Raw genomic sequence first — 26,951 nt, 5'->3', positions numbered from 1 at the left:
ATAAATATTAAAAACCTAGGAAACGGAAAAGCAGCAGGAGAAGATGAAAAAGTAGTGGAATTAAAAAAATACGGAGGAAGAGAATTACATAAAGAAATAAACCAACTAATACAACAAATTATGGACAAAACTGACTACCAGACGATTGGAACACAGGTATTATAAGTACCTATAATATATGAAAAAAAAAGGAGATCGGGAGGAGTGCCAGAATTAAAGAGCAATAACTTTATTAAACACCACATATAACATTCTAGCAAACATACTAAACATGAGACTTAAATAATGCGCTGAACGAATATTAGGAGAATACCAGAATGGATTCAGACCAAGGAGGTCGATGATTAATTTCACAATTTCACACATACAGTGAAACAAATAATTGAAAAATCTAGAGAATACAACAGAGAAATTCCCCGAATATTCATAGATTTTAAAAGCGCTTTTGATATAATCAACCGGACGAAAATGATGGAGGAGATAGATAATGTTGGAATCCCAGAAATATTAAGACAAATTATGCTAACAGTAAGCCTAAAGAACACCAAAGCAAGAATCAGTTTCAACGAACAACTTCTAAGGAGATAAATGTAAATAAATGAGTGAAATAAGGTGACTGTCTCCCCGACACTATTATTTAATCTGATATTGAAAGTAAGCATAAGGAGGACAAACTTGTATCCACCTTTAGCTACTTGGGAGTAACAATAGGTATGGAAAACTGGAAAAGAGAGGACAGAGGAAAGAATTATTCTGAAAGGCAGAAAAACATATGGAATGATTAGAAATCTGTTGAGAAACAAGACAACTATAATATGAAATAATATAATACCTTAATAAGACCTGTTGATATAATATATGGGATGGAAACAACGACGATTAATAAGAAAGAGGAACATAGCATTCCGAAATTTGAACGAACAAATAATGAGAACAATACTGGACCACAATGTAATAAGAGAGGGAGAAATAATAATGAAAACCAATGCCGAAATTGAAGAAACAATTGAAATTGAAGAAAAAAGAATAGACATTTAGGCGTCCCGAGAGACTTTTTCGGGACACCGGGACAAATCGTTAAAAAAACGGGAAAATATCGTTTTTTCGGAACGTTCGGCTACCCTATTGTAAGTCATTGTTCATATTGTCATAAATATGACAACGCGAAAGTTAAGGATACTTGATTATATGAAAGTGTGCCAAAAACCCATTGAAAGTGTGCGAAAAAGTAAATCCCATTTAAAATACATTGTTACTTCACGCACACTTTAAACCCTTCACGCACTGCTGTCTATAATGACAGTTTTCACAAACTAAAATCTTATACATAATATGACATAAAAAGTAGATAACAATTATTTTGAACCTCCCAAATATAAGTTTTTTAATTATGTATACATGTATTGTATGCATGTAATAGGTATAACAATAAATAATAAACAAACTAAACAGATTATTCTACAATAAAATTAACATCAAAAATAAACAAGTAGGGAACAGAACATATTTTGAAAACTAGTGTTTATATATTTTAAATCTTCTATTTTCAATAATTTCATTTTTTTCTTCAAAATTATATATAAAAAAATATACAAGGATAATGACTTTTCAAGTAGTTGATCGATTACGCAGCAACATTCTTCCATGTTCAAATTCAAATGCACGAATAGCTACTAAACTAACGTTACCATATTGTAAAATGGTGACAATACTGATATACACAGCGTGCCCGCGCCGTCTCTGGAGCCGTCATTCCTTCAAAATTTTCAGTCTCGACCGATAGCGAGAATCATCTTTCGTTACCAAGACCAGAACTAGAAGTGGTAACGGAATATAATAACGTGCAACCGTGCACCGGGTTCAAATGTATTCACATGTAATCTCGACAATATTTTCGTGCGTCTAATTGGCTATTTACTGAATTTGGTAGGTACTACGTATTAACAAATATTTCTGTTGGTAAAAAATATAAATGGAATTATTTCATAGTAGTCATAAAATATTTATTTGCAAGATTTTTAACTGTTACCAATGGTAACAGTGGTTACATGGACGCTTCGCCAGTGGTATGTTTATAAATAAGTAGGTACCTTTTCTAGTATTATTTTCATTCGATATTCGATAATTATCTATTACGGTAGTATTACAATATTGTACTCTGTTTTTACTTAATTTCTTCTATCTAGATGAGCTTATAAGTACCTACATATTTTTGTGGTTTATTTTTCAGTTTAATTTATGAGTTAAATTAGTCTCTTATTGAATATAATGAAACATAAACAACACATCAAACTTATTCTGAAACTATTTCTTGTGTCTTGTTATATTTCATTATTTTTGTGGTGTAATAAACCACAACACAATGCCACAACCTATCAAATTCAATACAATATATTATATCAAAATTGGAAATGATTGCTTTACTAAATTATTCCTTCCTTCAGATAATGTTAAACCCCCATGAAGTTAAAGGTAATTTTTATATCTAAATATCAAGCTGCCATTTCCAAGATAACAATCTTTTACTCTCTACAAAAATGTGGAAATACCAAATTATCGAAATAATGTGGAAATAATAAAGAAAGACGCTAATCCAATTTCTAACTTCTAAGAAAGGCATCGATGACTAGAAAGCACTAGAAAGTTAATCCTTTGCCTGTTGCTTTATTCTCTTTCTCTTTGTCGACATACAAATTTGTTGCATTTGCATTTTTTTTGACATTGATTTCGAAATAAGAAAGGGACAACAAAATGCTTCCTTCTCTAACCTTAATGTATGCAACCCGTCATTACATTTCGAATCCGAAAATTGTTCGCAGATAGAAAAATCCTGAGCATGTCCAGGATAAGTTTACGTTGACGCCTGCACATTGGAAACTAATCCCGAACTTACTCTGAATACGTTCGAAATGTACTGCGCGAACAATGCTTATGCTGCCTGCACTCTGTTGTCACGCCGGGTATTTTCTGGTTGTGTCTTAGTAATGCTTTGGACAGGGATTTTTTTAGGCACACAGGATATCCTCTTGATTGAGAGGGGCACATTAACAGCAGACCGATACAAAACGGAGATCCTACAATATCATGAGATGTCATATGATTGGTTTATTGGTAATGTATTTCTGCTAATGCAAGATAATGCGAGATCGCACACGGCAAAGATTGTAACACAGTATTTTGAAGATGGTGGTATTCCAAAAATGGACTGGCTTGCTCAAAGTCCAGACCTTAATCCTATAGAGCAAATATGTAAACTTCTCAAAAGACGTGTATTAGATCGTATACATGCTCCAAAAACGTTTAAACTTAGAATGGATCTTATTGAGGGATGGGACACTTTCCCTAAAAGGATATCCAATACGTAATCAGTTCTATGCCAAATTGAATGATAGGTGATATCCAGAATCGTGGTGTCAACACACATTATTGAATCGAGTGGTACTTGCCATTCCTTGACTCTATTATTCAATTATTGCTATAACTAACTAATGGTACATCGATATTTTCAATACATTTAATATCCATACAGTGATGAGTGCGCTAATAACCGGCAAAATAACTCAAAAGACGAAACACATAATACGTTGTGAAATAGACAGAGATGAAACTAGTGGATGTGGGAAATTATCAATAGAAACCTATAAATTTACATTATAGTTATAGTTTTCCACCTTTAGACGTATCGGAGAAGTTTGTCAACTGCCACTGTGACGGGAGAATTATAAAATTCTCTTGTGACAATTTGACTTCGATACGTCTAAATGTGGGAAACTATCAATATAATGTAAATTTTTATAGGCTTCTATTTATAATTTACCACCTCTACTAGTTTCATCTCTTTTTATTTCACATATTATGTTTTCCTTTAAAATTCTGTTGAATTTTTCTTACAAATTGACGATTTATTTATTGGTCTAAAAGCGATTGAGATATCTATGCAAATGAAATTTGACAGTTTTTGAGAGGTAGTTATTGAGCATTTTCTGACATGCAATTAAGAATTTTAATTTCTCCATTGGCGCGCATATGTGTCAGAACAATAAATAAATCGTCAGTTTATAAAAAAAATTCAACATCCCATATCTTGGAAACGAAGCATTTGCGGACATATGTTTATAAAGCAAACGGTCATTATTTTTTCATGCAGAATTACCCCTTAAAGTTTGTCGCACTTATTTAGAAACACCCTGTGTTGATGAAGAACATTATCTAGTTGTTAAAGTAGTTACCTAATTTTTTTATTATCCAACATAAGCAAATGAATAAAAAGACAGGATGTTAAGAAAAAATGAGGTTATAGTTAGGTTTTAATTTTAGTATAGCCAGCACAAATGCTAGAATATTCCATAGGGTGTGATGAACTTTGAGAAAAAAACACACTTTGATTGTACACCCCGACACCCGGTATAAAATGACAATTTACCTATCTAGCAACAATATTATTACAGCGATATTGTTAAAGAATAAAGCTACAAAATATTAAAAAAAACTTTAATGGGACCACAGTTTTAGGAAATTCAAGACATCAAAAATGACCCATTTTGTGGGTGGCCCGTTTTCCCTGATGCGCATTTTATATAATGATCATGCAGTCTCCGTATTAATACCAAGATAAACTAGTTTGACCTAGGCTAAACTAGTTTATCCTATCGTGTTTAGGACAAACTAACTTTAGTCTGTCTAACTATCTAAGGGCCGTTTTCACCGACTATATTAAGGCTAGCTTAAGATTAAGGCCCGCTTGAAGTATCTATCTTCATCTTCGTTGCACTGTACCTATGTCAAACTCGATTTAAAGCTCACTTAATTTGTTCTGAAGCTATTTCCTTGGGGCATTTTATAATTAACTATTTAGATGGGAAATAAGCCACAATTAAATTGAAAAAAAAAAATAATTTTATTAACGTTTCGACGCCCAAATCGGGTGTCGTTGTAAAAATACAAAATACTACTAAATTAAACAAAATTGTTGTTGCTTAGTAAAAAATTCTTCTAGTAATTTATTTAATCTGACTCATTTATATCAGCAATTCAGACATATATTATACATTTTAAAGTAGAATTTACTCGTGATTTAATATGGAATCTCTAACGCGAGAATTTTACTCTCACCGTTGCATTTAGTTGTCTTTTTACTAACTATCTTTCAATAAAGTCGCCCCAGGAACGCAACTCATAAATATTGGCAATATCATTTTAAAGTCTTCTACTTTAAAATATATAATATATGTCTGAATTACCGATATAAATGAGTCAGATTAAATAAATTATTAGAAGAATTTTTTACTAAGCAACAACAATTTTGTTTAATTTAGTAGTATTTTGTATTTTGACCACACACCCGATTTGGGCGGTTTTTTGTTTTTTAATTTAATTGTGGCTTATCTCCCATCTAAATACTCACTTAATTTAAGCCGTCAAATTCGGCGGCTTAAGAAAACTTAAATTAAGTGAGGTTTAAATCGAGTTTGACATACCGTGCAACGAAAATATTTACTTTAAGCGGGCCTTAATCTTAAGCTAGCCTTAATAGAGTCGTGTAAACGGCCCTAACTATCTTGAAATCAGGTTTGGTCGGTAACATATTCATTACTGTTTTACAGTGGAGAATCTGCTTTTAACTCAATGAAAGAAGGCTTAGCATGGGCTAAAAATCCAATGATACGCAGGTATCATTCATTAAGCAAAGACGTGCCGCTTACAGTTATTTATGGTGAAAAGTCTTGGGTAAGGAAGATTCCAGAAGATGATTTGAAAAATCAAAGACCTGAATCGTATGTCAAAGCAGAGGTAAGTCCTTAGTAATACTTATAATTTGTATCTGTATGTATAAATGTTTCAAAACCTCGTAAATACGCATGCCCGAAAGAATAAATGGAACCTAAAAACATTCACCATTTTAATTTCATAGGAAATTAGGCGACAGGGTAGGATTTGCACGTGCTAAATAATGCTGTCAAGTATTTCGAATAAACATGACATACAAGGGTCGTTTTTTTTTCAACCTCCGTTTGTCCATAAAAAATTCCCGTGAAGCGTTTCGCCATTGCGGTGCGCAGTGGGCGATAGCGCATCTCCCCCGCTACACTCTACATTAATCCCGACTTCCAGGCATCAGTCTGTACTGTGCTACACACGAAACAACATGGCCGCGACAATTAGTTCTCCCGCCAAGTGTGAATTACGCGCTGTCATTCGCTTTTTGCAGGCAGAAGGCAATAGTGCAGCTGCATTTCATCGAAGGATGTGTCAAGTGTACGGAGAACGGTTTATGAGTGATGGAGTTGTGCGTGAATGGTGCCGAAAATTCAAAGAAGGACGAAATGATGTGCATGACGAAGGGGGTCAAGGTCCCTATACCATAGGTTGTATGGTAACTTTGACATTGACAAATGAAATATTGTCATCGTGACGTCACCCAGACGATCAATTTTACGAATTGTTTGTAAACATAATAGGATACCTGGTTTGGAGGCTATATTTTGTTATTAAATATCGTTAGTGTTTTAATTTGTGTTTATATCTTGAGATTTAATGTATCTATAGATATCATTAAGTGTTTTTAGTATAATAACTTAAACCCAAAACTCTTTTACAAGTGTTAAGATACATTTTAATGTGGTTGTATAAGTACCTACTTACTTACTGGATTTTCTTTCTGCTCTATTGTATAATAAAGGACATTCTTCATTCTTGTATAGAGACATTACAGTTCTGTAATGTCTCTTGCGGTTCTTCACATTAAGTTTACATCATCTGTGTAGGTTACAATCTGCTTAGACTTATTGAACAATATATCTAATTAATTCTATAGATAATAGATCTATTATATGTAATTGTTTCATATAAAATTATAACCAATATTGCAGCCATCTGAAGATCGTTTGAATAAACAATTATAAACTAAATGAATATATAAAATGGGGAAAATTCCCTTTATTGCACTGAAATTGTATTTTTTTATAATTTACTGTTAATGTAAAACTTCACAGGTACCTATTGAATGGAATCATAATGTTTTAATAGTTTTAGATATTATGATCCAGTACCTAACGTAATCAGATGCTCTTATGTTAAATTTAAGGGAAAACTACTAATTTTGATACATAAATCTTTAGTTGAATTTCTTTTTCACCATGGTTTACATGTTAGGAGGAATTTATAATAATGTACTACATGCATTATCCGAAATTCAAAATTATTGTATACCTACTCAAAATCATTTAAAAAAGTAAATTGTATTCAACCCATTATTAATATACCTAGGATATTTGAATGATTTAGTCCCATATATACACAAGAAAGAATCTCCTTCTGCTTTAATTAAGTAGTAATGCTATTCTACTGCATATATTTAATTGCAATTATATTCTATGATTTTTGTAACTTTACAGGTATCTACCACATTTTTTAAAGAATATATGAAATAAATAGTCATTAAAAATCAAAACATATTTTTTTAAATATACACATTTTCAATACATTCCTACTTTCCGAGTTCATTTCAATGAGTGAAGTGAATGAATTTAAATGCATCATTCTGGGTGACGTCACTCCCGCCATTAGATTCTTGATGCTGATTGGTGGAAAGTTACCATGCAACCTGTCTATTTATGAACCTGGGGTCAAGGTCGCAATTCTGTCGTTACAGATGAGCTTGTTCAACGTGTTGATGAAGCGGTGAGAAACAACCGTCGCTTCACTTTAACATCGTTGGCAATGGAATTTCCAGAAGTTTCATTTGACACATCCTTGATGTGTCAAGTGTGTGTGTCAAATGAAAGCGAATGATAGCGCGTAATTCACACTTAGCGGGAGAACTAATTGTCGCGGCCATGTTGTTTCGTGTGTAGCACAGTACAGACTGATGCCTAGAAGTCGGGATTAATGTAGAGTGTAGCGGGGGAGATGCGCTGTCGCCCACTGCGCACCGCAATGGCGAAACGCTTCACGGGAATTTTTTATGGACAAACGGAGGTTGAAAAAAACGACCCTCGTATTATAAAAGAAGATAAAGGCAGTTTAAAATGACATATTATGTTTTTCTAATTTTGAACAAATTAGTCATCGCATTTTTATTTTATCTCACATTGAAAGATGTAATAAAAATTTACGACTTCCTGTCTTTACTGCCGATAAAAATTGCTATGTAAAAATGTAAAATATTTACATTGCACTAATTTTTCTTATAAATAAACCTTTTAAGAACTGAAAAAAATCTAGAGGACAAATAAATAAATAACAAATCAATGTATGATAGAAAAATAATAGGATTTTGGTTTTAAATTCAGCAAAATATGTTTATAGGAGACGAAAACCTGGAATTCGTTGGGAAAAATATTCCCATGAAATTTTTTGCATAATAATCACATTCATAAAATACCGCAGAATAATGTTCAAGAGGTCGCCCATACAAAAAGTGGTCCTAATTTATTGAACAGTTTTGTATAAATCCATTGTTTAGGTTGTGATAAAGGCCTCAAACAGCTAAAAAGATGTTTTAAAATCAAATAAGCCCAAACTAAAGTATCAGAAACTGATAGAACAAGGTTTGGTGAATTCAGAAATAATTGTGTGTTTTTGAGCCTTAAAAATCATCATTTTCCATTGTTTTTTCAGTTTTAAATTGTTTGTAAGTTGAAAACGATCAACTTTAGAGAAAAATTACAATAAACCTTTTTTATTCAGAATGATTCAAAAAATCGAAAAAAAAAATTGTCCGGGCAAATGAAATTGATTTATACAATTTGTTTACAAACAATTATTGTTTAAATAAATTAGAACCACTTCTGCTGGTATTAGGTTTTAAGACGAAATTTAAACACAAAGTTATCAATTAATAATCACAAAAAAAATATTAAAGCTATTTCACTAACGCAAAAACTAGTTCGTCTCTGTCACTCTACGATAACGCACTGAAGAGAACTACATGTTTTTAGGAATGCCCGATATCATTGTTTCGTTCGTAGACCGACGTCGCTAAATGATTACGTCAGGTCCACGACATTATGAATTACCTTTACTTATAGGTCTGGATCCCGCGTATGAAAAAAAAGTTGATTAATAGCAAGCTGAAAATTTGTAAATAGCTTAAGGGTGTCTAGTCGGACAAACTTTGGTATATGGGAACACTGGAACAGGGGAAGTTTTAATTGTGGAACAGGTTAAAAATTTGGAACGGTCAGAACACGAAAACGGCACATGTATTTTGTCCGACAGAACAGACTTAAACTCTCCGAATAGAGATTAAACTCTCATGCAAAAATCAGACTGCTATTTATCACCAAATGGGCGTTTTAATGAGTGGAACATGTAGAGTATGTCAAATGACAGGAATTATGACATGTGATAAATAGCAGTCTGATTTTTGCATGAGAGTTTAATCTCTGTTCGGAGAGTTTAAGTCTATTCTGTTGGACAAAATAAATGTGCCGTTTTCGTGGTCTGACCGTTCCAAATTTTTAACCTGTTCCACAATTAAAACTGCCCCTGTTACAGTATTCCCATATATCAAAGTTTATCTAACTAGACACCCTTAAGCTATTAACAAATTTTCAGCTTGCTATTAATCAACTTTTTTTTCATACGCGGGATCCAGACCTATTAGTTAAACATACACTCACGGACAAAAATATTGCATATTTTGAAATTAACGTGTGAAATAAAATCTTTTGTGCTGCTCCCAGTGTCATAGGAATAGGATTTCTATTCCGAATGTCAGTGGCGACTGGTCAGAGGAGGCAAGGGGGTTTTGTTTACTTTTCTACAGGGTGCGGCAAAAGTCAGTTCCCCGATTTGCACAATCGAAAAATATCGGAAAATGAAAATGCAAAACGTTTAATTAAGTCGTAAATTTGGGTTACAAAGGTGCATATAAAACTCTAAGCTTTATGTTCGAACTTGTGTCCATCTTCCTCGATACAACGTCCACAACGGCTCGCAACGCTACGGCATGTTCGGTTGAGGATTGCCTTGTTCTGACGGAGGTGTTCAAATTCTTCCTCAATAATTGTCTTCAACTGTGGGAGAGTTTGCGGTCACCTAGCATACACACTAGCCTGGGCCGAAATGGGCAAAATTTTTTTTTTTTTTTGTTAAAGTGGAACTCCGTATAGTAAAAAATTTGTCTTTTGTAATAAAAATAAGACAGAAAAAAACTCAGGCCGGTATTCAAATTTTTAGCCGCGCCCCTGGGGCCCCCAAGGGCCCAATTTTTTTTTCGTTTACTGATTATTTTCGTAGTGAAAAAATCCTTTCAAATATTGTCAAAAGTAAGCTGTTAAAAAATAAAATGAATATCTGAATTTTAAACTGCGCCCCGCACAGTTTAAGTGTAGTGAAAACATCAAAGAGAGACTAGTTTGTGTAGCATTTCGCTTGATTTGATCATTTAAATGTACTGTTTGTAATTAATTTTTATTTGCATTGCAAAAAAATACTTTAATAGATCAAACCAACCCAGAGCTTACCACGTGGAGGTAGCTACACCTCAAGCTCCTCCCTCCCACCCACCTGTCTTATTTTTCTATTTTAAATCTTCAGTTTTAAAATACTGATTTTTGTTTTCAAATTCTGGTAACTTTTTTCTAGCATTTAGTTTCGCCCTAATATAGCCGTCTCTTGTCGTTTCTCCATTTCCGAAGCCTCTGTTACGAATTTCACACACCGTTCTACGGCTTGTGTGTGACATGGGAATTTGTCAATGAAGTCGGGTGCCCTTTTATCCTTGATTAGCTTAAGAAGGAAATCGTCAGTAAGCTTCGTTGTTAAAGGAGGCTCTGATAAAAAACACTTTTGCCAATCAATTAAAAAAATATAATCATCAGCGTCAAACTGTATGTCTGGAATTTTAAAATATCGTACAACTTCTGTTGATTTTTGTTTTCTAGCTTTAATAATTCGACGCACTGCTAGTTCTCTAACATGATCACGAGAATCAAAAAGCATTGCTAAGAGTAAATTTTCAGGGTGCAGAAAATATGAGTTGGTTGAAATTACCCTCTGAAATATATTTTGCACATTACCTGGAAGTTCTCTTGATGCTTTAATCGCATTCCATAAATGTATTGCACCGTATTCTATTACGGGTTTAGATTTAACTTGGAACCACATTGGCGCATATACTTTTATAATGAACTTTACAAGCACTCTTAAATTTTCGGAGGGGTCATTTGTAGACACATATAACCGTAACAACCTATTAGCTGTTGTAAGCCAGCGAGCATGACTCATTTTTCCAGGTGTTTTATTCGCTAAGCTTTCTTGGCAATATCCCGCGTTAATTGCCAGACAAATGTTATAAAGGTATTGTTGATCATTACTTAAATCTTGTTGTATCACAACTGGGAGCACACAAGAAATTGATTCAAATTTAACCACGGACCTTGTTTCACATTCTTTAAGAAGTGCGCCTATCGGACCTGAAAATGTGTAAGGTCCTTTTGTGATGCCATCTAACTCTTGCAACAAATGTCTTCGAGGGAGCTCATTGGCGTGTAGCAAACAAATACTCCACTGCAATGGTTTGCCAATGTGACTTTCAATTTTGCGAATGACTCCGTTTTTCCATCCTGTATTTACATTGGTTCCGTCAGAGCCGATTACTACTACTTCATTAAGATCTGTGTTCTGTTTTTCTAAGGATGAAATTAGTCCATTAAAAATATGTTCTGCAGTTCCGGAAGTCTGTAAAGTTACGTGTCCAAAGTAAATACTTCCTGGCTCTTGTATTATTGAAATATGTTCTTCAAGTTTCGTAGTTCGTCTTCCGTCAACTTGATGCAGTGTCTTATCTTTGCGCCCATCAAAGTATAACCCTTTTACTGTGATAGCGAGAGGTATCTGCTGAAGAGCTTTTCGATTTTTTTCTATTTCTCTACGGACTTTGTTTACGTTAGATAACTTATCCGGAGCAATTATTTTCATATCTTCTAGTACTGCAGATGCAATTTTAGCTACAGTTCTATTAGATGCACCAGTTAGGTCCGCTATTTGTGCAGTACAAGGCAATGGCGTTCTCATTTGCTGCTTTGTTTTTAGTATTTTAAGCCTCTTAGGTTTATCAACATAAGGACATTTAAATTCTTCTTCGCTATCTTCAACAAGAGAAGATTCTGAAGAAGTTTCATTCAAATCAGAATCCGTAATAATGTCAGTTACCTTTTGTGTGCCGCTAGTACCAGGTAAGGATTCCTTATGATTCCTTAATAAGAAATCAGTTTCATTTTTAGTGTATCTCTTTGCCTCTTTTTCTTTTCTTAACATTTGTTTGTTAAGTTGTGCAGTTTTAACTTTATCAATACCTCCTATTATCATTCTTCTGTCATTTCGTTGATCGGTAATAAATTCCCACTCTACTTCTGGTATTTTACGTGATTTATCGCACTTGCAATTCTTTAAGTTCACACATTTACAAGCACAAATGTCAAAAATTTTAAGGGAGTCTAATTTAAACTTGTTTAACTTTTCATCGAGAAATGGGGTTTTTCTACTTTTAAAAGGTTTAAGAATAGTCCGATATTTTTTATTGTAAGCTACAATCATCTCGCAAATACGCGTATGTCCTAGAACTGGAAGTGATGCACGAATCCATATGTCTTTCACTTTTTTTGCCACGGTATTAGCGATTTCACTTGCAGAAGGTTGTTTGCTACTTTCCCCTTTAAGTTCACGACGAACACTTTCATAACACTGTATTATGTCCTGGTAAGTCGGAAGTTGAACGGAACTGTCCACACAAATATCCTTAACATTTCCGAATAGAGGACAACTGTCACTCGCCCGGCTTTTTATAAAAGACATTTTAAAATATAGTTTTATTCTTATTTCACCAAAGCTCTCACAACGACGACTAATTCGAAACTGATAAGGAACTCGGCTGATCGGCTCTCGTGCATTTATGTGAAGTTGTGTAAGAGGGACACTAGGAGGGAAAGGAGGGACTGACAAGTCTAAGCCGGCGTGGCGCGGCGTCTTCTAACACCGAAAATACGGAGATATGCGTTGCGCTATTTATAGATGATTAAACTTGAAAAGTGCGTCAGCAGTTACGCTAACAGCATAAAGAGGACTCTTTTGAAGGGGCGCGGGGCGCGGTTAAATATTCGAATATTAATGTTATTTTTTGATATGATACTACAAATATTACTTACAACAATTTTTTTACTACGGAGGTGAAAAAAAAAGAACAAAAAAAGTTGACCCCCTTGGGGGCCCAGGGGCGCGGCTAAATATTGGAGTAAGGCCCCAATTTTTTTTAGGATGTTTTTTTTGCACCAAATACATATTTTTAGCACTACGGTAAGTTGAATTTTAGAAAACAGTTTTTTCGGCCCAGGCTAATACACACTCTTCTTCAGCAGACCCCATAAAAAGAAATGGCAAAAGAAAAACGCGTTCTTATTTCGTGTACTTGCCGCCCGCATGCATGTTTAACTCGTTACTAAAAACGCACCGACACTCACAACGAACAGCAACACGCGACAGACAGATGAACGAAACTCAAGGTTAACCCTACAAAAACAGTAGGGAACATCTGTTATGCGAGGCCGATTGTTAGCATGTACTTATCGCGCTTATTCACGAAATTACATAGCGGGAACTGACTTTTGCCGCACCCTGTATTTTGCTTCGCGTTAGAGATATCTGAAAAAGTTATTTGAACAAGTTATTCCAAATAATATTCTAACCCCACATACCAAATTTCATCACAAAATTCGCACTTTTAGTTTTTTCATTATTTGTAGTCAGGATCCTAAAATCGCAGAGGAGGCTGCTGGCCGGAAAATCTCACTTGCTAATGCTCCGCGCAGCCCAGCAGCATTTAAGGATGGTTTAAGGTAGGGTTACCATACGTCCGGATTTCGTCCGGACAGTCCGGATTTGAAAGACATGTCCGGACTGGCGTCCGGATATGAGAAATGTCCGGATTTTTTTCTTTACTAAAAAAACGAAAACACTTGGCCCAACGGTGGGAAATTTCATTCTGAGCAGAACCTATCGTTCTGTAATATTATTTTCTAGGTCTAAAGTATGTTAAAACATAGGTGTACCGGGTGGCCAACTAAGAACGGCCGTCGGCTATATCTCAGAAACGGATTATGTCAGAGCTTCGGGATAAAAAATTTTATGACAAAAGTGACCTCGAGAAAAGCCTGGAAATTATTTTTAGAATTGTAGGTCTACCGCTAGATGGCGCAATTTAAACAGAAAAATTTAAAAAGGAAAATTTGACAAAATTTTACCAATTAACAGGCATTCAAAATACGATCATCTTATTCTTCATAAAATTATGCGTATATTTTGTAATACAAGTTTTGGTCAATCTTTTAAAATAAGAGGTAGGGGAGAGTGGGAACCTTGTTACGGAAAAGTGCTTGTAAGTCCGGTTCTGCTTAACCGATCTTTACAAATTTGGTCTTGTTGTAAACAGCTCTTTACTGGCAATGTAGGAGTTATAATGTCGAAGCAACCTAATATGTTTGGTACCTGCTAGAGGGCGCTATTTAATTTTTATTTTAAATCTAGTTTTCCTTGAAAAATATTAAATAGAAACATACCGTTTTATTATCAGATTATAAAAGAAGAATAAATTAGCAATAAAATACCGAAAACAGCATGTCGATATCTTCTTCCAATCCGGAGATATCTTAAAAAACGTGTTAAATGGGAGAAACTTTTATGCTTAACTTAACAGTAGTTATAAACCCACTAACTTAACTAATAATTGCATAGGTCTTACAAATTACATTAATTTACAATAACAATACATTGTAAATCATAAATTATAAAAAAAAATGCTCAGATACAATTGGCTTTTAACTACATAAATTAAAATTTATACTTACCTACTACCAATAATACACAAACTAAGTACCTAAGTAAATTCCAAAATAGTAATTACTGAGAAAAAACTAAGACTAATGGCGCCCAAGGTGCTCAAAATGTTGTCCATCATTTGCAATACAAGACAAAAGTCTCCGACGAGTGGATAAAACGGAAGCTTCAATTTCTGCTACTGGGATGCTTTGTATTGCATCTCGTATTCTTTGAATCATATTATCCCTTGTCGTAGGTCTATTAATAAAAACTATCTCTTTTATTCTTCCCCACAAATAAAAATCCAAACACGTTAGGTCGGGGGACCTTGCTGGCCAAGCAAATAGGCTTCCACGTCCTATCCACCTATCAGGATAGGTTTGGTCTAAGAAATTCCGAACACCTCTATAGTAATGTGCTGGGCACCCATCATGCTGAAAAATCATGTCTCGACGAGTTGCTAATGGTACGTCTTCTAAAAGTAGTGGCAATTGGTTCATTAGAAAATCTAAATAATTTTCTCCATTCAAATTTTCATTAAAAAAATATGGTCCAATTATTTGTCCACCTAGAATACCGCACCATACATTAACAGACCAACGACCCTGATGCCGAACCTCCTGCATCCAATGGGGATTCGTTTCAGACCAGTAATGCATATTATGGCGATTTACATGGCCATCACTACGAAATGTAGCCTCATCTGACCACATAATACTTGAAAGTAATTCGGGGTTGTCGTCTATCATATTTAGTAGCCAGTTACAATAATCCAGCCTGGTATCGAAATCTTCAGCATTTAAATGTTGGTGTAGGACAAGGTGATATGGATGCAATCTAAAATAGTAAATTTTGAGATAATTAAAATTTTGCAAAATGTGGAAAATATAAATATTTACAAACTATCATTCAAATATTGGATGAACTATAAAAATTATGGCGTATTCTAATTGCGAATAAAGTAAACGAATATGATTTACTAAAGTTACCTGTGGTCTCTTAAAATATTTTGGACAGTGGTTCGACTTATTCCCAAACTTCTGGCGATAGCTCTTGTGCTTAAATGGGGGTTTACATTTATAAACGCTAAAACGTTTATTACATTTTCCTCAGTGCGACCTATACGACGTCTTCGATGCAAAGGTAAATGCACACTTCCTGTCGTACGTAAACGTTGTGCGATTCGAATAAAAACTCGTCTACCGTGATGTCGTCTGTTGGGATACTGCTGTGCATATACTCTAGCAGCAACAGTGGCATTTCTCATACATTCAAAATAAACTGCCAACATGTCAAAAGCTTCTTCATTTGTAATAATCATATTTTTATATTTATATTAACGAATGTAATTAATTAAAAAGGTAACAACATAAACAATAGACACAATTACAACGCCATTAAAAGTTTTGACATTAGAAGCGATATTCATTTGTTAATCATAGCCTTGCTTGTAGATATGTAAAGGGCAATTTATTTTATACTTATTACTGAAGTGTAATAATTTGACTGTTACTGATTAATCGACTTAGGTAATAGTTTCCTAATACTTTTCATCAGTCCTTGATTCATAAGATAAATGGTGGTACAATATACCTACTTACCTAATAATATAGTAACATAATAAGTCGAAATTAGAATATGCATAAAAGTTTCTCCCATTTAACACGTTTTTTAAGATATCTCCGGATTGGAAGAAGATATCGACATGCTGTTTTCGGTATTTTATTGCTAATTTATTCTTCTTTTATAATCTGATAATAAAACGGTATGTTTCTATTTAATATTTTTCAAGGAAAACTAGATTTAAAATAAAAATTAAATAGCGCCCTCTAGCAGGTACCAAACATATTAGGTTGCTTCGACATTATAACTCCTACATTGCCAGTAAAGAGCTGTTTACAACAAGACCAAATTTGTAAAGATCGGTTAAGCAGAACCGGACTTACAAGCACTTTTCCGTAACAAGGTTCCCACTCTCCCCTACCTCTTATTTTAAAAGATTGACCAAAACTTGTATTACAAAATATACGCATAATTTTATGAAGAATAAGATGATCGTATTTTGAATGCCTGTTAATTGGTAAAATTTTGTCAAATTTTCCTTTTTAAATTTTTCTGTTTAAATTGCGCCATCTAGCGGTAGACCTACAATTCTAAAAATAATTTCCAGGCTTTTCTCGAGGTCACTTTTGTCATAAAATTTTTTATCCCGAAGCTCTGACATAATCCGTTTCTGAGATATAGCCGACGGCCGTTCTTAGTTGGCCACCCGGTACATGTATTTTAAACTAGCAGAGATTTTCGATGTTAGTTGCATATTGTAGCGAAACAGCTGTACTTTTAATTGTGCTAAATGCACTTCGCATATATGTACAATGTAGAGGTAGCAACACAATCAAATTCATATTTTACATTTTCTACAACCCGTTGGACTACCCCTGTCCGGATTTGGCCCTAATAAATTATGGTAACCCTAGTTTAAGGAGACCCGGTCTCCTTAGAGCTGAATTATCGCTTAACGCACACGCTGCCCGGAGATTGGGCAAGGGCGGCTAATCGGCCAGCGGCCTCCTCTGCGATTTTAGGATCCTGACTACAAATAATGAAAAAACTAAAAGTGCGAATTTTGTGATGAAATTTGGTATGTGGGATTAGAATAATATTTGGAACAACTTGTTCAAATAACTTTTTCCGATATATGTAATGCAAAGCAAAATATCGGTAATTTACCGTGTTTTTGGATTCGCAGTATAGGCTATTGATTATGTATTTTAGAAAGGAACTACAACGTTAACGGGGTTTTCTTATTTCATATAGTCAATGGACCTCTACATATGAAAAACCCGCGGAGTGCTACCATTTAAAGGGGTGCGTTTTTGAGAAAGGCGTCAAATAGTCCCTAGGCACAGGGCAAATTAGGGTGAGTGCTATGCACTTTTGGTGCAAACACGTCTACAGGAAAATTGTTTCAGATTAAATTTACTACCGAAACATCATATTTTAAAGTCATAAATTTTATTTTTTTACAAAAATATTTTCAAAAGAAAAGCAAGAAAAAAACACGAAAGATAGCAATTCTGATTTTTGCCCCATAATTTTTTTCTACGGAGATATAGGTATAGGCATTGCCTCACAGAAAATACTTCTATCCTTCCTTTTTAAAATGGCGTTTGGTAGAAGACGCTACAATTTATCGTTTCTAAAATATGATTTTTCAAATTTCGCTACTCACAGCGATTTTGGCCCATTTTCCTTGTTACTTCTCAAACATTGTTCTGTAACTTTTTTCTACGTAGCTTTAGATATGTGGAATGTTACATTTGATAGGAAGAAAAGTCAATTACCTTTAAAATGGTTTATTATAGAAATCTCTATGACTATTTTTAAGCAAGATATGGTTGTTTTCAAAGTTTTATACTTTTAAGGATTTTTGATATATTTTATGATTATTTTTAAATAGGGAACTTGCATAAATTTTTAAATTCGAAAAAAATGTTATAAATCACAACAGAACATAATTTAAAACATGTATCAAAGATAAAAAAGTTTTGTTTGTCTTTCGTTTGGCCCCTAAAGACGATTAAAAATTCAAATTCAAACAGGTGGTCCAAAACGCATCGTGACGTCACTTGGTTTTACATTTACATTTTTCCAATAAAGTAAACAGAATTTTAAATTAGACGTTATAAACGTCAGTAGAAAATACATTTATGTGACGTTACAAGTGTTTTTGATCGTTTGACCTATTCATAGAAAATTTGTACTTTTACAAAATGGTTTTATTTTCAATAGTAAGCCTTCGTTCCTTTCCTTCAAAAACAGTATAAAACTACAATTTTAACAAACTGGTATATATTATTACAATGACATACGATAAATGTCATTAGAATATAAATATTTTTGACTTATTCCACGACGATGAGCTTGCCAAATACTCAAGTAGGTGGAGGCCAATAAACTAAAGAATGAGAAGAAAAATATACCTAAATATAAGGTTGTGTCTAGGTATACGCTAACGTGTACGCAAATAAAAAAGTTAAAGTGTCAGTGATTTCTTATTTTTTATTTGTTTAGTGTTTGTTTTTAAATTAACTAAGGAGTGCGGACAATTATTTAGTTCTTTTAATGAGTTTAAGAACATTTTAAAACAGTACGCAAAAGATAAGAGACTATAAATTAATATATATTTTTTTTAGTTATAAATGAAATAGTATTACCGTAAAAGATTAAAATAAAAGGAAGACCTAAAGCTTTCACAATAATAATTAACTTGTTTTAAAGCTATTATCCTTGTGGCATTTTTGTAATCAACTATTCTAAATGGGAACTAAGCCACAATTTAACTAAAAAATTGATTTTATTAACGTTTCGACTTCTAAACCGGATGTCGTTGTCAAAATACAAAATATTATTAAATTAAACAAAAATGTTGTTGCTTAGTAAAAAATTTTTTCCAATAATTTATTTAATCTGACTAATTTTTGTATTTTGACAATGACATCCGATTTGGACGTCTAAACGTTAATAAAATATTTTTTTTAGTTAAATTGTGGCTTATTTTGCATTTAGAATAGTTGATTATAATAATTCACTTATGTATAAAAATTATTTTAACAATATTTTGTACCTACATGTCATGTCAACTAAATACATATAATTATTTTGCTAACCTAAATATGTACTTTTATATATACACATTGATTTATTACAATTAAGTTTGAAACATCTGAATAGTTCTGCTTCCCGTCCCTTAACAAATATGTTTCCATCAAACAAACACTAAACATATCAAAATAGCATGTACCAAAATATATAGTAACTGCGCAAGCTAAATAATGACGTCACTGGCTTGATGAAGTTTAATTCGCGTCTACCTAACTTTTTTATTTGCGTACACGTTAGCGTGTACCTAGACACAGCGAAATATAACCATAATAAAAACTAATGCAAAACTATGTGACGTCACGTGCCGTTTGAACTATTTTATACCGCTGAAGACTTTAAATATGTATTTCTAAGTTATTACGAGTTTTTGAAGCGTGAAATTTTGGAAATCTCATTTTTAAACAAAACTGAACATTATTATCTAATAAAAAAAATGTGCAAGTTCCCTATTCTCATTATAACTTTTTATTGTATCTTTAGGTATATACATTGTAGAGTAAACAAGAAAGCTTATTTTCTTAACTTTAAAATGGTGTATTGTGAAAAATTCTAGGACTATTTTTAAACAAGATATGCTTTTCAAAATGTGACATATACACATGCAATAGGTCCCACTAAGTTGGAACCATATGGAAAACTTCTTTATTATTAACTTTATGAAAAAAATTATGCTTTATAAAATGCTCTGCATAGTCTAAAACCTAGGATGCAATCATCACATATAAAATGTTATCAATAGTGTACGAGGTATGTTAAAAAATGTGAATTTCGCTCAAGAGTATTATATTTCACAATATCGAAAAGTGTTATTAAGAAAAGTTATTTGGAATTAAAAATTATGTTATAATATGCAATTATAATCTTCTAATTGAAAAGAATAAAAATAATTTAAAATTTTTCTCAAATTACGGATACCCTTGAATATCCTACGGATATCTTGTTTAAAAATAGTCCTAGAATTTTTTGCAATACACCATTTTAAAGTAAAAAATAGGCTTTCTTTTATTCTAAAATGTATATACCTAAATGTCCAAGAAAAAATGTCATAATGAGAAATTTAAAAAATAATCATTAAGAATATCAAAAATTATTAAAAGTATAAAACCTTAAAAAAGCATAACTTGCTTAAAAAGAGCCTTATAGTCTTATACAATAGACCATTTTAAAGGTAATTGACTTCTCTTTCTACCAAATGTAACATTGTATATACCTAGAGATACGTAGAAAAAAGTTACAGAACAATGTTTGCGAAATAAGGGGGGAAATGGTCCAAAAATACTGTGAGTGGCAAACTTTGAAAAATCCTTTTTCGGAAACTATACATTCCAGAAACTTTTACCAAACTTCATTTTAAAAAGGAAGAATGGACGTCAGTTTTCGCTGAAGCAATGCCTATACCTATTTCTCCGTGGAAAAAAGTTATGGGGCAAAAAACAAAATTGCTTTCTTTCGTGTTTTTTTCTTGCTTTTCTTTTTAATATATTTTTGTAAAAAAAACATATTTTTAACTTTAAAATGTGATATCTAGATAGTAAATTTAACCTGGAAAAATTTTCCTGTAGACGAGTTTGTACCAAAAGTGCATAGAACTCACCCTAATTCACCCTGTGCCTAGGGACTAATTCACCCCTTTTTTAAAAACGCACCCATTTAAATGGTAGCGCTCCGCGGTTTTTTCAAATCTAGAGGTCCATTGACCATATGAGACAATAAAATCCCGTTAACGTTGTAGTTCCTTTTAGCTCTCTTATTTTGAACATAATCAATAGCCTAGTAGGCCGCTTTTAGAATTAAAAAAATTCAGTTGAGTATCTTAAAAAATGTGAACTTTCAACCTGTATGGACTGCAAAACTTCAAATCTGTATTTAATTTGATATGCATATGTACTTACAGAGATATAATTGTTAACAAATAAACGACACAAACTTTGGTAATGCACTTTTACAATTAGACTAACTATTTTTAAAATGATACGATATTATGAAATTGTGAATTATGATGATATAAAATGTAAATAAAAAATGGTCAAAAAACGGGGCCTTAAATTAGATTTTTTTGGCGGATTTTTTTTGCTAGTGCAAATTTGTCTAGATATTTTACAGTTAGGTATAGCCTCCCCTATTGTGAAAATCACGAGCCGCCACTGCCGAATGTGATGTTTTGAAGTAACATATAAGTGGTATAATCGGATGTGATCGGATGCCATTTTCAGACGAAGCCAGTGTTTGCGTAAAATCAGATGACCGACGAATTCGTGTACGTTCGAGAGCGAGGAAGATAAACAAGAACGGAAACTGCCAGATCTGTTCACAAATAGAAAGAGTCATGTTCTGGGGAGGCATTGTGATGGGTGAAAAAACTGCTTTAATTTCTCTCCAAATAACTTTAACAGCTCGCAGGTATGTTGATTTGGTTCTAGAAACTGTAGTTAGGCTATGGAGAGGTGCAATGGGAGAACATTTAGTTTTCATGCATGATAATACACGTCCACATACCAGAAGAGTGCATACAGATGTCCTTGAAATACAAGGTATTACGGCGCTGAAGTGGTGTTCTTGCTCACCTGACCTTAACCCTCCTCCTCTATCTGTTATCCTTCGTAAGGATGTAGTGGCGTCATGTAAGTCGTTTGACTATTTCTGTCCAATTCTCTCTCTCCTATGCGTGTTGTTTTGCTTCGGAGAATGAGTAACCAGTCATGTCCTTTATTTGGTCCGACCATCGTAATCTTCCTCTGGATCTTCTGCCCTCGTTGCCTACGTTGCCTTCAACTATCATTCGTTCCATGCCTTCTCTTCTAGTTATATGTCCAAAATATCTCAGTATATTTTGGTTGATAGTTGTGCTGAGTCTAGTTTTTATGTTAAGTTCGGCTAATATTGAATTATTTGTGCGATGTGCGGTTCATGGTATGCGCAACATTCTCCGGTAGACCCACATTTCAAATGCCATTATACGCTTCGAACGGGCTTTTTTGATGGTCCAAGTCTCTGAAGCGTAGGTGGCGATAGGAAATATTAACGCTCGAACAAGGCGTAATTTTGTGTTTTTTGTTATGTCAGTATTCTTCCATATTTTTGTAAGTTTGGCAGTTGCCGATCTGGCCATTATGATGCGCCTACGGATCTCGCCTTCGCATCCTCCACTGTTAGTAATAACGGAGCCTAAGTAATTAAATTGTCTGACCACTTCGTAACCTGCCAAGTCTCTTATCTCCGGTTGGTTGTTTCTGATTCTATCGATGATCATTACTTTGGTTTTCTGTATATTTATTTTCAAACCATATTCCTTACTCACCGTTCCTAGCCTATTCATAATTTCTTCCAGTTCTTCTGGTGAAGACGCCAATATAACAGTGTCATCAGCATAACGTAGGTTTTTTATTTTTCTTCCTCCTATAGTTGCTCTACCTTGTCATTCCTCAAAAACTTGACGCATAAGATATATATATATTGAATAGAATGGGGATATACATCCCTGCCACACTCCAGATGTTAATTTGAAGTTTTTCGAAACCACATTATTAACTCTTACATTAGCGGTGTTATTGACATAAAGTGCTTGTAATAGATAGATATATGTTCTGGCGTACCCATTTCTCTAAGTATATGCCACATTTTATCCCATTTTACGTTATCGAAGGCCTTGGAGTAGTCAACAAAGCACAAAAATATGTTTCTATGTTAAACTCTCGAGATTTTTCGATAATTTGACGAATACTAAGAATGTGTTCTCTTGTTCCCCTACCTGGGACGAATCCGCATTGTTCTTGGGGAATTTGCGGTAAGAGAATTGATTTTTATCTTTCATTGATTATTGTTAGAAGTACTTTGCTCGCGTGAGATATCAACGCTACTGTACGGTAATTACTGCAATCTGTCGGAGAACCTTTTTTGTATATGGGAATAAACGGAGTTTACCCCAGTAATTTGGCCACTTTCCAGTATTCCAGATCTCACTGCAAATTCTACGCATTACTTCCGTCCCTAATTCTCCCATTTCTTTGAGTATTTCAGCTGTTATTCCATCCTCTCCTTGTGCTTTTCTACATTTTAGCTTTTTTTGCCAGCTCAATTTCTGATTTCAATATTTGAGGTTCTTTTTCATAACTTCTTTTCTCTGTATTATGGTCTGGGTCGTTGTTAGAGAATAGTATTCACAATATTATTTCCACACCTCTGCGATACCGTCTGGGTTTGTTATGGTATTTCCACTATTATCTTTGATGATCTGTGTCTGTGGTTTGAATTCTCTCGCTAGATATTTGACTTTTGAGAAAAGTTCTCTAGATTCTTGGCGGTCAGCATGTTCCTCTAGTTGTTCACATATGCTTTTTATATAATTATTTTTGTCCCTTCTGCACAAATGTTTTATAGTTGTATTTATGGTGCTTATCTCTATTTCTTTTTGTATTGAATTTGATGTGCCGTTTTTAAGTTTTCGTCTTTCTTCTACAAGGTTAAGAGTTTCTTCAGTCATCCAATGTTTTTTCCTATCTATTTTTTATTTGGGGTTTGTGTTGTTGATAGCTTCAGTGATCAACTTCTTTGTGTATTCCCACGTTTTGTCGGGATCTCCGGTAGTCACTGGTAGGCCAGCTTTTGCTAGTGCCTCTCTAAACTTTTCCGGGTGTTTTGGAACCAATTTTTGTCTTTTATTTGCAATTGTTTTACTGTGCAACTTAATGCGAAATTCTGCTTGTAGCATTTTATGGTCCGAACCACAGTCTGCAGCTGGTTTTGTCTTCACATTAACCCTATAGAGTGTATAGAGCATTAAAATTTTATGAAAAATTTTCTTTATAAAAGGTATATTTATTTAAAAAAAACTAGAAAGGACTACAAATACCACAGAACGTTTTCGCTCTCTAAAAAGTGCAACATCAGTGTTCTTACCTAAAATGTATAACCATAATAAGTGAAGACAAAGTTAAAATTTAAATGTTGACCAAGATAAAAAACAAAGTTAGGTTATACTCACAGGCTTTACATGCTAAACCACCAAAAATACATCGATTAAAACCTTTTGAATATCGACTAAATGTCTCACATGGGAATATTAAATATTAAATCCAAATTAAATCCTTAAAAGAAGAATTGGAACTCGCCGAGATTATCCACAAAACACCGCAAAGTTAGTACTGCTTTTGAAGAATGGAATAGCCTACCACAACAAAATGTGTAAAATTTTATTAGTAGCATACCCACGGGAATTGAAGCACTTGTGCTATACAGCGTTTCACGTTAAGAATAGAACGTTGCTTCGATATGTATTTCATATTTAAGAACGATAGTGCTTTTCAGCGATTGTCATTTGTTTCGAGCTCCTGTCATAATATGTTGTATAATATGTGTATAATATTAATATACACGGATTATACGACATATGACCCCACATAACAATTTCATGTTCTTAGAAGATTCATAGAACATACTTTTCAGAAAAAGTATATATACCCTATTCCACGAACATACGCCTGTTTTGGATTACTTCGACAACGAATATTTTACTGTGCAAAATGAGAAGAACGAAAGTAAATTGCAAATTACATTGTTGTTCATTGGAATAATTATTATCGCCATTTACTTTCGTACTTTTTATGTTGCACAGTAAAATATTCGTTGTCAAAGTAATCCAAGACAGGCGTATGTTCGTGGAATGGCCCATACTGAGAATATGCGTAATTACCATTGCGAATGTGCAGAGCAGATACTGAGTATATACTACATTACAGTACTTAAACGTTCTATGTCATATATACTTAGAATGTACTACCGCACTTCTTTTCAGTATATACTATACCAAGAATGTTCTTTTTAGAACATTCCAAGGAAGTGCTATAAACCTTCTATTTATATACTTAGAACGTACTACCGCACATCTTTTTAGTTTATACCAAGAAGGTACTTTTTAGAATATTCCAAGGAAGTGCTATAAACCTTCTTAGTGAAGTCACTGAAGGTGGATATGAGCTATTACCTCCGATTTCGTTGAACCTTCATCGATTTGCATGAAAATTGGTGAGTGGTTAGAGGATATCTCAAGGAACAAAGGTGACATGGTGATAACTTGCGCTTTTACCCTGGGGGTGGATACCACCCCTTCTCGGGGGTGAAAATTATTTTATTAAAAATAACCCCATAATTCGATAGAAGGACAAATTTTAAGCAAAGTTTGTCAGATAAAGTTATTAAAATAAATCAAAACTTTTTGAGTTATTAAAGACCAAAGATTTTAATTTTTCTTGAGAAAAATGCATGTTTTTAACCAATTTTTCATCAATAACTCAAAAAGTGTAAGTTTTTGCAAAAAAGTTATAATTACCAAAATTGAATAAAACATGAAATAAAACCCTTATTAAAAAAACCTTTTAATGTTAACTAAAGGAGAGGTATAGGTAATTGAATGTATATTTTTTTCAGCGAGTAAAAACTCGCCGAAGTATTCAAGCTGAAATAATGGGAAATTGATGCATTTAATAACATAAACTTATTAAACATTTGTCAAAGTACTTAAAAAGATCTATTAAATGAGCCCCCGAACATGATGATAGTGTTAAAATTTATGCTGCAAAATTTTTTTCAAAATTTTTCTTTTAAAAATTTTTTCAAAAAATGTTATTGTTTTTTTTTAATAACTCCGGCTGTGTCTACGACATCAGGTTCATGTAAAAACTGTTTTAAAGTTAATTCCAAGTGCTATTTAAGCACGTTAAACCTAATCTTCTAAACCCCTTAATTTTTAAAAATAAAAGGTTAAATGACTTCGGTTGCATGGTTCCCACAGCAAAATTTAAGATTTAAACGTTTCTATCTCGGTTATTTTTTACCCTATAGAAATAGTAAAACAGGTAAAATATTTGTCACAGAAAAAACTAAAATTTGGTTACATATAATTTTTTACGTATATTGAGTAGCTTTGGAGTTATTATCAAAAGAATATGAGAATTACAATAATTTTAAAAATTATGATTTCTTTAAATTATATCTTTTTTTCAAAAATATGCATTCTAAGCCGGTGAAAATTATCGAAAACATTACTTATGCTAATATAAAGAAGTTATTGTAAGGATTACTAAAAATTTTAATTTTTGTGGAAAGGGCATATGTTTTATTTTTCACTTTTTCCTAAAAAATTCGAAACGGTTCTTTTATTTTCATTATAACTTGCTTAATTTTGACGCTATTACCTTGTTCTGATGCCCATTTTATAGGTATTCCGAAGTACTTTGACAAATGTTTTGCAGGAATATTTTATACAATGCATCGTTTTCCCGTTATTTAAGCTTGAATATTTAGATTTGAGTACTCGTCGAAAAAAATACACATTCAATTGCCAATAACTCACTTTGAATTAAGATTAGTTGAGTTCTTTATGTGAGGAATGTATTCAATTTTTTATTATCTTAAATTTCAGTAATAATAACTTTTTTGTAGAAGCTTATAGTTTTTGACTTATACGTGAAAAA

At 33.3% G+C, this 26,951-nt stretch overlaps 1 protein-coding gene across 3 annotated transcripts in view; it reads left to right on the top strand.

Moving 5' to 3' along the window:
• The window catches only part of LOC126890800 ((Lyso)-N-acylphosphatidylethanolamine lipase-like), a 169,438-nt gene that overhangs the window by 107,367 nt on the left and 35,120 nt on the right, over positions 1–26,951 (top strand). For all 3 annotated transcript variants that reach the window (XM_050659990.1, XM_050659991.1, XM_050659989.1), the window contains exon 5: positions 5,604–5,790. In XM_050659990.1, the coding sequence (XP_050515947.1) occupies positions 5,604–5,790 (187 nt within the window). The remainder of the gene's footprint in view (positions 1–5,603; positions 5,791–26,951) is intronic.

Source organism: Diabrotica virgifera, chromosome 8 (genome assembly GCF_917563875.1).
Source record: "Diabrotica virgifera virgifera chromosome 8, PGI_DIABVI_V3a".
Taxonomy (NCBI): Eukaryota; Metazoa; Arthropoda; class Insecta; order Coleoptera; family Chrysomelidae; genus Diabrotica; species Diabrotica virgifera.
Note: the sequence above shows the minus strand (reverse complement) of the source record. Positions and strands in the feature narration are given on the sequence as shown.